At 36.7% G+C, this 13,278-nt stretch overlaps 1 protein-coding gene across 1 annotated transcript in view; it reads left to right on the top strand.

The window, feature by feature from the left end:
- gabrb3.S (gamma-aminobutyric acid (GABA) A receptor, beta 3 S homeolog) overlaps positions 1-13,278 on the top strand; it is a 120,011-nt gene that overhangs the window by 85,714 nt on the left and 21,019 nt on the right. Inside the window, exon 6 of the mRNA XM_018249807.2 lies at positions 5,578-5,715. Within this exon, the coding sequence (XP_018105296.1) occupies positions 5,578-5,715 (138 nt within the window). The remainder of the gene's footprint in view (positions 1-5,577; positions 5,716-13,278) is intronic.

Below are 13,278 nucleotides of genomic sequence, written 5' to 3'. Positions count from 1 at the left end.
TATAGGAGTGGCTCCAGTTATAGGAAAACATTCATCCTGCATAAAATGTGTGGTAGTTACAGCATGCTGCCTTATAAAAAAAATGCCACGGAAACACTTTTTTTCCCTTTTAAATAAGCCATGGAGTTGTGGATCTTGAAGAGCAGTATTTTATGTTATTCGGAGCATTTCTTGCATATACAGAACAGCCTTTTCATCTGTTTGTCCTGAGTAACCAATTGTTCTCCCAAATGCATCTAGAACATCAAACAAATTGTACCAGCATAGATACTGCACTGCTGCTCAGTAGAAAAGAGCTTCATGCTAGTTGCCATTGAGCTCTGTAGAACAGGGCATGTGTACTGTGCTTAGTATAAACAAAGACTGAAAGATTTTTTTGTTATGAATTAAACTACACAGCAGTTTTACACTGTAGATGATTGTTCCTTGTAAAATGAATAATATGCTATCAAATAAATGTTTTGTTATATGACAATATGTTTGCATGACTTTTTTTGTAGAATGATAAAATTAAACACATGGCTGCAGGGTTGCCACTAGCCCAGGTTTGACCCGGACAGCCCACTTTTTGAAAGGGTGCCCAGGTTTAGGGAAAAAAATTAGGAAAACTGGGCAGGGTTCTCTTAGATGGATGTGGCGATTGGGCAATTGCCTTGCACCATGACATCATCAGCTCTGTGACGTCACCTGCCCGGACTTTGCTACCCCAAAAGATGGCAACCTTACACGGCTGTACAATATCATGGCAGACACAGATAGGATTAAAGTAACCCTTTTGTACCTTGTGTACAGTATAGAAAATATTCCCAGCACCAGCCATGCACTCTGCTGTAATTTAATAAACAAGTACACATTTGCATTTGATTTTTATTAAGAACATTCACAAATTTGAATTTTGAGGCCTGAATGATTTAGGCTGACCACGAACACTGTGTGATATGTATCAGAAGACCCCTATTAGAACACATACATCATAACAAAATATAGAGTATAGTTCTCTTTTACATTTTCTTCTCTAAAAGCTAAATATATTGTGACATGACAATAATAATAAACAATGTTTAGTACTGGGGTATGAAAACCCTTAGCATCGGAAGGGTTAAAACTAAAGGTTAGAGAAGCCAATTACTGTATTTGTGCTTGGACAGAAATAACGCTGAAGAACTAATTATGATTAGTGGGGCCTTTCAAATGGAAATTAGTGTTTTCGCCTTGGGTCATTTCCTGTTAGGTGCATTTTACCTACAATTAGTGCCACTTATTGGTATTGCTCAGGATCTCTATATTTGTTTGTTTATATGCAAAATAACTGTCTGAGATTGCTTTGATGGTAGTTAAGACATAAATAAGGTCAACCAGAATAATGGATAATATAAAATGTGCTTGTGGGAGAAATTTCCATTAATTGGCTTGATGTTGATAAATGCAAGGTTATACAATCTTTAAAAAAGCAAATACCTATACAAATTATACTTTAAATACAACTTTACAAGGCATTATAGAGTGATTTGGGTGTTATTGCAACTTAAAGGGGATATAAAGGCAAAAAAAAAAAATCCCATTTTTACTTTCTTTAATAAAAAATAAATCTATCTCCAATATACTTTAATTTAAAAATGTCTACTGTTTGTATAAGAAACCTGACTGTATGCAGTGAAATTCCCACTTCATATACTTGCTCTGACTGTTGCAGATAGGAAACTTTAAATGGTCCCTAACTGCTCTGCAGGGAAAGGATACTTTCTAACAGCAGGGGGAGGGACTTCCCAGAACTCAAGCAGCTTTGTTTGTTTCCTTGTAGAACAATCGGTGACCTTGTAGAGATTCATATCCACAGCAGTCAGAGCAAGTAAATGAAGGGGGGGGGGGTTCACTGCATACAGTCAAGTTTCTGTACTGTACAGATTTTTAAATTGAATAGTATTTTATTTTTGGCTTTATATGCTCTTTAATGTTTCCAGCTCTAGCTGCAGGGACAAATATCATGGAGCCAGATTTAAACAGATAAACTGGAATTCTTTTTTTTTTTTTTTTTGCTGTAGCCACAGGTTCTGAGGAGTTGGAGAAAGATTGTATTAAACAATGCAAAAACTATAAAATCTTCATTAGATTACATAACAACACAGGACCCAGTGCAGTCTGCATATTCTGATTATTAATCAGAATCTTAATCTTGCTGTATCTGTTTCTATGGAAGATATTATTTGACTTGTGCTGTTTTGATAATTTATGTCGATCCCTAAGCAGCAGCCCAGACCACACTGAGCATGAGCATGGTCTTGGTCTTGCAAAGAGGTTTAAAAAAGTTACAGGGATGGTGACCCCTGGTGGCCAACTTTGAAATCATAAATCATTTGTTTAATGAGGCTTCTGGTGCAGTAAGTTCATATTCAAGTTCATGTTTAGTATACATAATACAGCATTTCTAGCATTTCTTATTCTATAACGGAAAATCTAAAAAATAAATTTAGATTTATTTTGCTCTGAAGCTGTTTAAAAATTTTAAATATATTCCAGCTAAAACCTGTCAGAATCATGTAGAAGTCAATGATAAATGGTCCCTTTTGGAACATATTTTTTACCCTCAGGTTTCTCAATAGTTTTGGGCTGTTTGGTGCTGGTTTTCAATAAATTCAATTCAATAAAGTTGTTAAATCAGACCTGGGATGGTATATTTTATTAATTTTTTAACTCTAGCTTTTTCAAAGCTCAGGCATGAAAAGAATTGTGGTTAAGGCTTTTTTTTGTTTGTCAATATTGATTTTTTGTTAAGCTAGTATGATTATGGAAAAAAATCTGAAAATCTCAATAGCATTTTTCATTTGTATTAAGTCACAGGGGCACATTTACTTAGCTCGAGTGAAGGAATAGAATAAAAAATACTTAGAATTTCGAACGTTTTGTTTGGCTACTCGGACCATCGAATTGGCTACTTCGACCTTCGACTACGACTCTGACTTTGAATCGAACGATTCGAATTAAAAATCGTTTGACTATTCGACCATTCGACCATTCGATAGTCGAAGTACTGTCTCTTTAAAAAAAACTTCAACCACCTACTTCACCACCTAAAACCTACTGAGCATCAATGTTAGCCTATGGGGAAGGTCCCCATAGGCTTTCCTAGCTGTTTTTGATCGAAGGAAAATCGTTCCATCGATGGATTAAAATCCTTCGAATGGACGAATAGCGGTAAATCCTTCGACTTCGATATTTGAAGTCGAAGGATTTTACTTCGACAGTCGAATATCGAGGGTTAATTAACCCTCGATATTCGGCCCTAAGTAAATGTGCCCCACAGTGTTTAAAACATTTGATTTTGTAAAAATTAATGGAATACAGGTATGGGAACTATTATCCAGAATGCTCAGGACCTGGGGTTTAAATATAAGGGTTATTTCTGTAATTTGAATCTGCATACCTTATGGGGCCCATTTACTATCAAACGAGTTTTGATTTTTTTGTGCTATATTTCTACAAATTCAGATTTAGAAATTCAGATTTATTTTAAGTGAAAAAAACACACAACCTTTTATACCAAACAACAAAAAGTTGTCGAGCTGCCATAGAAGTCAATAGGAGCTGCGCTGATCTCATTGGACTGCTTTAAATCAATTTTATAGGTTTTTGGATTTGGATTTTTTTCTCCAGGATTTGTCCAAAAAACTTAGATTTTTCAGAGGTTTTCGAATTCTTTACCACGTCGTTCAGTGCTTTTTTCGGATCTATTACACTAAACTTGTTATTTTAGTGTTTGTGAGTTCAGTTTTGGTTTCAAAAACCTCTAAAATAAGTTTCATTAGGGCAAAAAACTTTCTCAAAGACCATTGCGAATGTTACAAACCATGTTTGCATCCTTTTTGACTGATTACAGACCTCAACGACTTCCTCTCAAAGTTAAAATTGCGAGCAGCGCTAAACATTCGCAAAAAAACATGCTTGCAATGGTTTTTAACATGCTTGCAAAATATTTTAAACGTTCATTAAACCCAGTAGAATCATTTTGCCTTTAATAATTATAACCAAACAAACGAGCACACATGTGCCTATGATTAAGTATCGGTGGATATGAAATGCGTTAGGACGTGTAACTTTTATTAATATGGAATAAACTTAGTTTTTACTTCATCGGCTTGTTTGTTTGGTTGTTTCCTCACCTCCAGCTACGGGTTTGGGGCACAGCACCCGAGCCAACTGCCGTCCTTGGTGAGTGCGATAGAAGCTGATATTATTTTAGTTTCATCACATACATGGCATAGATTGAGTCCGAATGCGACGGACCTGGGGTTTTACACTCAGGTCATCTTTTCCATCTGCTGAGCTGCAGTTCAACTTTACTTTGCAGCCTACTGCATTGCTCGAAGATATATACTCGAGTATAAGCCGAGGTACCTAATTTTACCTCCAAAAAATTGGGAAAGCTTATTGACTCGAGTATAAGCCTAGGGTGAGAAATGCAGCAGCTTCTGGTAAGTTTCAATCAAAAAATTGAGGGTTTCTGCTCCCATTGGAGGTGCCGGCGTCTCGTTTTTGGATGCCGTTGACCAATCTTGGACGCCGGCGACTATTCTTAGGCACCGGTGACTATTCTTAGACGCTGGCGACTGTTTTTGCGCTTAACCCGAGTATAAGCCGAGGTAGAGTTTTTCAGCATATTTTGGGGGCTGAAAAACTCGGCTTATACTCGAGTATATACGGTATGTTTCCGTGCTAATTATTATTTTATCAGTCATTTATAGTGCAAGGATTAGAGCTGGTTGTAATCATTTATTGTTAATAATTATAGCATAGTTGGGATCAAGTACAAGGTTAGGAAACTCAAATCTGAAGAAAAAAATTTTGATTTTATTTTCTCTAATAGAACATAATACCCATTTGAAAACTTTAATATATAGGCACCTTGGAGTCAAGATTTATCAAAATTCAGATTTCCGTTTTTGAGTTTTTCCGTAAAGCAAAAATCTCCAATGTGTGCTTATTTATGAAAAAACTTGAAGACTAAATTGCTTAAATTGTGTAAAAGCAACTTAAATGACATCCTACCTTTTCAATAAACCAAATTTGAAATTAATTTTAAATTTTAAAATACAACTTCAATTAACTTGCCAGCTTTTAGATCATTTGTATTCTTTTTTCTTTTTTATGGAAACCCAAATATTATTTTCATGGTAAAAACTCAAATGAATATGAATATTCCAAATGTGATGTTCATGAATAAGTGAATAACATTGAGGTGCTTTGTGGAGTGCTTTCGTATACAGGACATAAATATGAGTTTTTAAAATTTCATATTTATATTGGATTAGACTAGATATTTTGTTTTGTCTATACATTTCCCTTCTCATCTTATAGTATAATCCCTTCTTAATCCACAGGATGGTACATTTAATACAGAGAACAGGGTGTGGTCATTAATACGGTAAAACCAGTGTAAAAAGTAAAATAGCATTGTAAATAATGATTTCTCCTATAAATGATTAAATGTATTTGATCTGGTAAAATGTCTGCATAGTTCTTGCATATTTTGTTTCACTTAAGCAATGCATAAAGGTTTTTCATACTGTTTTGTAATTTTAGATGGTTACACAACAGACGACATTGAATTTTACTGGCTAGGAGGAGATAATGCTGTCACTGGTGTGGAAAGGATTGAACTTCCACAGTTTTCCATAATGGATCACAAGCTGGTATCAAAGAATGTTGTGTTTGCAACAGGTGAGAGGTTTCTTTCTTTCTTTCTTTCTTTCTTGATACTTGTATATATATATATATATAAACTTTATCTATATCTGTATATAGTACATTTATATATTTGTATATGCTATGCTGTACATTTTTACAGTTCAGCAGTATTACAGCTTGGAAGCAAAAATAATAATTAGTATAAATATTCACAGTTACAAAGATACAAAGAAGCGCCAGATGTTGAAGAACTAATCCCTCAAATGAATATGGCTAGAAAGGCTATATTTTATACTGACCTTATTGAACCAGCCTAAAGATTCAGCATTTCTATAATAGTAATGACCAGGCCTTCAAAATCATCACCAGGGTTTCTCATTATGAATTTTTGTATCTCAGTGGCAAGAACATGGTCAGTTTGTACTGAGCAGTTGTTGAGAATCTAAGTTTAGGGGGTTATTTATTAAAGCCTGTTTTTTCCTGGTCAGACTTTTAAAGGGAAAAAAAGTATTTTCGTAGAATAAAAACCTTGTATTTTTCAAGATTTATTGACTCAGATGGTATTAAAGTCGAAATACAAAAAGTACTCCAACTCAAACTTGCCGAGTTCATGCAGAAGTCAATGGCAGATTTCCCGTTGACATTTTGAACTTTATCAAAATGTCAACGCTGGGTATTGTTCAATAATTCGAAGATTTAGGGGGTTATTTATCGAAGTCCGAATTTATCTCAATATTTTCTGCTACAAACTCCAGTTTTCTGCGCATATTTATTATTAAATTTTCCTGAAAATTTACTTTGTGGGAAAAAAAATCAGATTTTCACAATTTCTTCAGAATTTTCATTTGATTTTCACTATTTTTTTTTTTTGATTTTTCACGCTTATACTCTGATTTTTGCCTGAAAACTTCCGGGTATTGTCTGAAACCCAGCACACATCAAAAAATCACTGGGACTTCTCCCATTGACTCATATGCAACCTGGACAGGTCTGAGATGCTGGATTTTCCGAAATTCTGAAAAATTTGTGAAATTTTAAAAGTGGTTTTTGCAATTTTGATTTTTTACAATTTTATTGAGCCTTTTCCCCCACAAGAAATTTTCGTCAAAATTTATTGATAAATAGGGGGGGAGATTCAGTGAGGATTTGGTCAGAGCGGTTTTCAGAAAATACTGAGAACATTTTGGATTTTGAATAATTGGAATAAAACTTGTTTCAACTTTTTTCATTGTGTTGGTTTGGTATTTTTTTACTAGATCACTTGCATATTGAATAGGTTAAACATAACATTTAGAGGGTTATTTATCAAAATCCAGACAATTTTCACTTTCTGAAAACTACTCTGAACAAATTCGCACAGACTTTTCTCCCCTATTTATCAATACAAATTTTTCTATCTATCATCAAGTACAAGCAGCTTCGGACTAGGGGGGCCTCGGGCCCACTGGGGCTGCTGCTTTGCACCCAACTCCAACCCCCAGGCCACCCACCCCAAACAAAGCATCATCTGGCCCCCTCCCAGAGCCGCAGCCCCCTGGCCTACCTTCTTTTTCGTTCAGCCATACTAGGGGCCAGGGAGGGAAGTTGGAAGCCGTTTCTGTGCAAGAATCGGGACTGGGTTGGTGGGGCCCGCCAGGCTTTTTCCCGTTGGCCCAGTCCGTCACTGAGTACAAGATACTTAGCTTTATTAGATAGTGAGAAATCAACATGATTTCACGTTGAGAGGACCAGATTTTTGCTGAGTACAAGTTCAATCGAGCTTAGGAAATCTTCATGTAAATTCAGTACTTCCTCCATGCTTCCATGGCTCTCTGTTTTTCCACACTGCCACATGTGCAAATTTTATTACAACCTTGGTTCATTCTGAAAGTCACTGTTAAAAGTCTGTTGTTTATATGGTTTTCAATTTCATGTGTGTAACCTTATGAATATGTTTATGAAATTCAAATGTACATGATATACTGTACTGCTCTTAATATACATTTATGCTATCGCCCTTACAGATATTTTAATATATATTTTTTTTCCTGAAACCATGTAGTCTTATGAATTTTTATAAACAATATCATGCTGAATAATAACCCTTATTAAACTTTCAAACATTTCCCCACCATTGAAGCAAAACTCTTGGGTCTACAACTACCAGGTTCATTTCTTTTTTCACTCTTTTCTTCAAAACCAGAGCCACCTGAGCTTTCTTCCAGCCCTGCAGCACTGGAGATGGAGGCCTTAAATACTGAATAGAATAATCTGGCTATTTTTGTATTCTTAACTTAGGGTCAGTGATTTTTTTTAGCTCAGTCCTTTTCCATTTTTTCTTTACTGCTTTTTCAAACTACCAACTCTCTTATGAGTATATGCCAGTGAATAGGTAATGTCAATATTCTGCAAACCAGTTTTTATGAATTTATTGTAAAGGAACAGTTTCTATTATTAAATGTATATCCTGTATGTTTAATATTGCCTATTGATATCTAATTGAAACCCCAAGACTGGATGCAGACCTCCAGGAAACATTTGTTTTTGGCAATCATTCACAGACGGAGGACATTATTGTAACATATCATAATACGGGTCATTTACAGATCCCAATGTGCAAGTGCTAGGGTACATTGCTTAATGCTCATCAAAAAAGCACTTTCATACCAGGGAAGATTGCATTCTGCACCTAGAAAAGCAGAGTGCAGCTTTATAAGGCACAGGCAAGCCCTGACCTTACTGCTTGCAAGAAGGCTTGTGATAAGAACAAGGCCCAGTGGCCTCATGCCACTCCCGAACTTACACATTCAGGGCCGGATTTACCCTCCTTGCCCCCCTAGGCCCAGCTACTGTGCCCCCCCCCCCCCGCACGCATTTTCTGGATGTGAATCTTTTTCCAATCAGGACATTTATGCAAAAGTGGATCAGATGGATCAACTAGCAGTTAGGCTTGTTTGAGATATATCTATATATATTCTCTATATATAGACACCTTTTTATACATAGATGCAGAGAGAGATGTGTCCCTTGTTTTGATAAGTTTGTCAATTATGCTACAGTGGGCAGCCGCAGCATCAGTTAAATATTCATTATAAAATAAAAAAGTCAAATCTTGGCAGCATCATAATCTTTTTAGTTCCTATTTCTCAGCAGACATTATCCCTTATAATACATGAGTGATACTCCGAGTTCCCTGTGTAACTCAGCCTGCAGCCTTGTGCCTTTATATGGTCACAGAACAACCCCTCAGTGACTCCTAATATCCTTATCATTTACAGTAGGGGGTACATTATCCCTTATAATACATGAGTGATACTCCGAGTTCCCTGTATAACTTAGCCTGCAGCCTTGTGCCTTTATATGGTTACTGGACCCCTCAGTGACTTCTAATATCCTTATCATTTACAGTAGGGGGTACATTATCCCTTATAATACATGATGATACTCCGAGTTCCCTGTATAACTCAGCCTGCAGCCTTGTGCCTTTATATGGTCACAGAACAACCCCGTCAGTAACTTCTAATATCCTTATCATTTACAGTGGGGGGTACATTATCCATTATAATACATAAGTGATACTCAGAGTTCCCTGTATAACTCAGCCTGCAGCCTTGTGCCTTTATATGGCCATAGAACCCCTCAGTGACTTCTAATATCCTTATCATTTACAGTAGGGGGTACATTATCCCTTATAATACAAGAACTGAAATGGTTTTCATTTTGTAGGAAGCAGGAAAGGGACATAAAAAAATCTGTAACAGGTTTAGAAGTTAGAACACTTGTGATTCTGCACCTCCAGCAAATCTGCAAGTTGACTATGACATATTTCTCTACATGGCCGATATACAGCAGATCTGCAGGGGAAATATTAAATGTACATACCAGGAACAGATCACCTTGCTGGGACACACGCAGCACAGCAGAGGCAGCAGCAGCACGAGCACAGAGAGGAGTGGGAGGGGGCGGAGCCACAGCGGGAGATAGGCTGGAGGAGCGGTCCTAAAGCCAGCCGGATCTATCAGGAGCAGCCGACTTACACAAGATGTTAGGGGGCGCCTTCTTGCCGCCCCTAACATCTTGCCGCCCTAGGCCCGGGCCTAGGGGGCCTTTTCCTAAATCCGGGCCTGTACACATTTACATTATGTGTTAAGCAGCACTTTATCCAGGAAGGGCAGGTGGGAGCAGGCACATAGGCATGCCCCCACCTTTATTTGCCCCTCTTAGATATAGCAGGCAGTATTCAAAAGACCAGCCTCAAGTCCCTGTACTCAGAAATGGAGTGCAAAGGCCTGCAGACATTCTGCAAAACCAGAACCCAGTGTGGAAATTGCACAATATTCCTAAATCAGGTGTGTTAATATGAAGTTGGTCTTCTCTTTGGTGCTGTCAAAGCCTCTACTGGTCTAGGAAGCCTTTAGATTTTAAAATAGTAAATAATAAAAAAGGTGGTGTACAGGTACAACAAATGTGCATCGTATTGCATGTATGCAGTCTTGGAGCAGAGGGCATTCACTTGTAAATTTCCTATTGAAATCTGAATTCAAGGGGGCAGGTTTCAGCACTGAGGGAGACTGCACTAAGTGGATAAGCAGCCACTGGAAGGTTAAGAGAAAGCTCAGCTTGTTTTGTAGGAGAGGATTGCTAGAAGGGTGGAGAAGATTTAAACTAGGCAAGGGGGGAGGGCTGTAATTCTGCAGAATATAGGGCAGATCATGATTAAGGCATATTAAGGAGAAATGGTGGTGGAGGGGGATTTTATATAGTTTTTCTGACTTTCTCAGACTTCCTTTTACCTGGTATGGTACATATAGATTGGAGAAAAACTAGTGTAATTCCAGTATTTATTACGATCTCAACCTGGCAAATACAGGCTTGTCAGTTTGTCAGAAGGTGATAAACTACTTTTAGCAGTCAAAACAACATTTTTTTTAGTGGGGTATTAGAGCAGCAGCACTGAGCTCTAACACCCCGCCAAATAGAGTAGGTAATCTCTGATACAAACAAATCTGTGGATTAGAGATTCAGAAAGAATTGTTTCTATGCTGGAATGAAAAGACCTTGGTAAATCTGAAAATCCTGAAATTGTTCAATAACTGTACCTATCATGTTGATGTTAAAGGCTAGGAGTAAAAGGGTTATTTAAATGGCAAATGGTTGCAAAAATATCCATTGTCCCTTGTTCATGTGTGCCAAATCCAAAAGCACTGGAACAAGATTATAGCAGAGTTACAGTATATACTACTTTTGTTGTTGTTATGACCAATACATGTAGTATATCAGCAGGTAGTATTTACTGGTTACCTGTTCAAATGCTAACATCTTATTGGTTGCTATTGGTTACTGCTCCTGGGCAAACTTAGTGCCTAATATTACATATGGGAAAAAGTGAATTGAATTCTGAAACTTTTTTGTGCAAAGCTAGGTCATTCCAGAATCATAAATGAAGTTTAAAGAAACTGTGTTGTTTTGTGGTGATAATGCTGGGGCAGCAAATTGCAGAAGTTGCATGTCTCTGGGTCACATGGAATAGTATCATAACAACCTGAGGGAAAAGAGGACCTTATAGTTTACAAGGGTGGTAATTAATCTTGTGCTAGAATGGCCATTTTCCGCTGACGATGTTAACCTTTTGTGGTCTTATTCGTCTAGACACTGGAGCTAAATGCAAACTTTTTGTTAGACTGATATGAGTATATATCTCTAGAGATACAATGTCATGATCTAATTGACCCTTAGTGAATTCTGGGATCATCTGTCTTTGTTACTGGTATTTCTCTTTATTGTAATATTCCACAAACAGTATATTTTGTTTCATGTTAATATCTGGGAGGTTGTTTTTTTAATGAGTTGGTTAGAATGGACAATATGTCACATAACTTCAATGAAGCTGCACCACACATTAGTTAAATTAAACAATGTAGTCTGCACTCAACTGCCAAACCAGGACCCACAATGCTTTGCACACCTTTGGGAATCTCCTTCTTTTGTACTGCGTATTTGGCACTCAGCTTGCTGACAATGTTAGTTCATTGGATCTGCTTATATAAGTGAAGAAGCCATTATGCAGTGTGCTATAAAATATAGTTAAAGCATTACAAAAATAATTATTTACATAACTCTTGTTAATGCATATATCACCAAAGGCAGGAAACAGGGACACGGTGAATGCTTTTTTTTTTCTTTATTGTGTACTCATCTGTCCCTTTTTGCAATTATTCTTGATGATCTGCTTGACGGAACATCTGGGTACCAGCATTATTAGGACAACTCCAAGTACATCGGCTGGAGTGTGTTACCCTTTTATCTTTCATATAGCGTTTAAATATGAAATCAGAAATAGTTTATGCCATCAGCTAACCTAGAGATGATTTAAAGGGGTGGTTCACATTTAATTAACTTTAGTATAGTATTTTCTGGAATGAATGGCTTATTGTAAACTACTTTTCAATTGGTCTTTGTTATTTATTTTTCTAATAGTTTTTTTAAATTATTTCTTTGGACTCTTTCCAGCTTTCAGATGCAGAAATGCAGCTTTCTAAATACAGATGCTCTGTAAGGCTACAAATTTATTGTTTATTATCATATTCCAGTCTCTTATTCAAATCAGTGCTTGGCTGCTAGGGTAATTTGGACGCTAGCAACCAGATTGCTGAAATTGCAAACTGTATTATGAAAAGCTGAATAGCTGAACAACCATAAATAATAAAAAAGGAAAATCGACAGTATTACAAATTATCTCAGAATATCACGCGTTACATCATATTAAAAATTAACACAAAGTTGAACAACCCCTTTAATAGCACCACCACAGACATCTGTTCAAAGTCTTATAGTTTTGTTTAGATCTTTCCAGTCAATAATACAGGGCAGTGGTTTCTGCGTGTAAAAGAGAAATCCTTACAAGTGTAGTAATGAGTGCTAAAGCAAAGATTCACACGATTCTTCCTCGACACATGGAATTGTGGTATAAAAACATACATAAAAGATAACTCTCTAGACTTGCCATATGTCTGCCAAGTCTATCCAGAGGACTTCATCTAGACTTCTAACATTATTCTATGATAACTTTAATGGGAGAGTGAACCTTTACACATATCAATAATTTGTATTAATTAACATTATTAAACATATTAATACAAATCCGTTTATGCCTTCTGCTAGTACTGCTAGTACGTAAGCAATACATACAAACACACAAGGAATATTAGAATTAAATAGATTGACTTAGCTTTATATGAAGTGTTTACAGAAAAAGCCAGTTCAACATCAATTCAACAGACATCATGGAGCCCCACAACCTTTGTTGCATGACCTTCAGATTCCAGGTAAAAAAGCAATGATCCAAATTCTTGACATGCATTCAAGGCAAAGCTACTTCTCCAAAGTTGAGGGTATCCTTTTATACTCAAGATATTAAGAGACCTCCAACTCTGAATGCTGACCTATGCCATATTCTTAGCTGAGGAGACCTGCAAGCCAAATGCTGACCTAAACAATATTGTTAGAAATTACAGATCAGCATGAACTTTGTATCTCTTCAGCAAAGACTCCGTATGTTGCTGAGTCCTGTCTTTGTGCATATTCATTCTTAAGGAAATTTGCTGGGTAACTATATCC

This window comes from Xenopus laevis, chromosome 2S (genome assembly GCF_017654675.1).
Source record: "Xenopus laevis strain J_2021 chromosome 2S, Xenopus_laevis_v10.1, whole genome shotgun sequence".
Classification (NCBI taxonomy): domain Eukaryota; kingdom Metazoa; phylum Chordata; class Amphibia; order Anura; family Pipidae; genus Xenopus; species Xenopus laevis.
The sequence above is the reverse complement of the archived record's forward strand: the minus strand, read 5'-3'. Positions and strand labels throughout refer to the sequence as shown.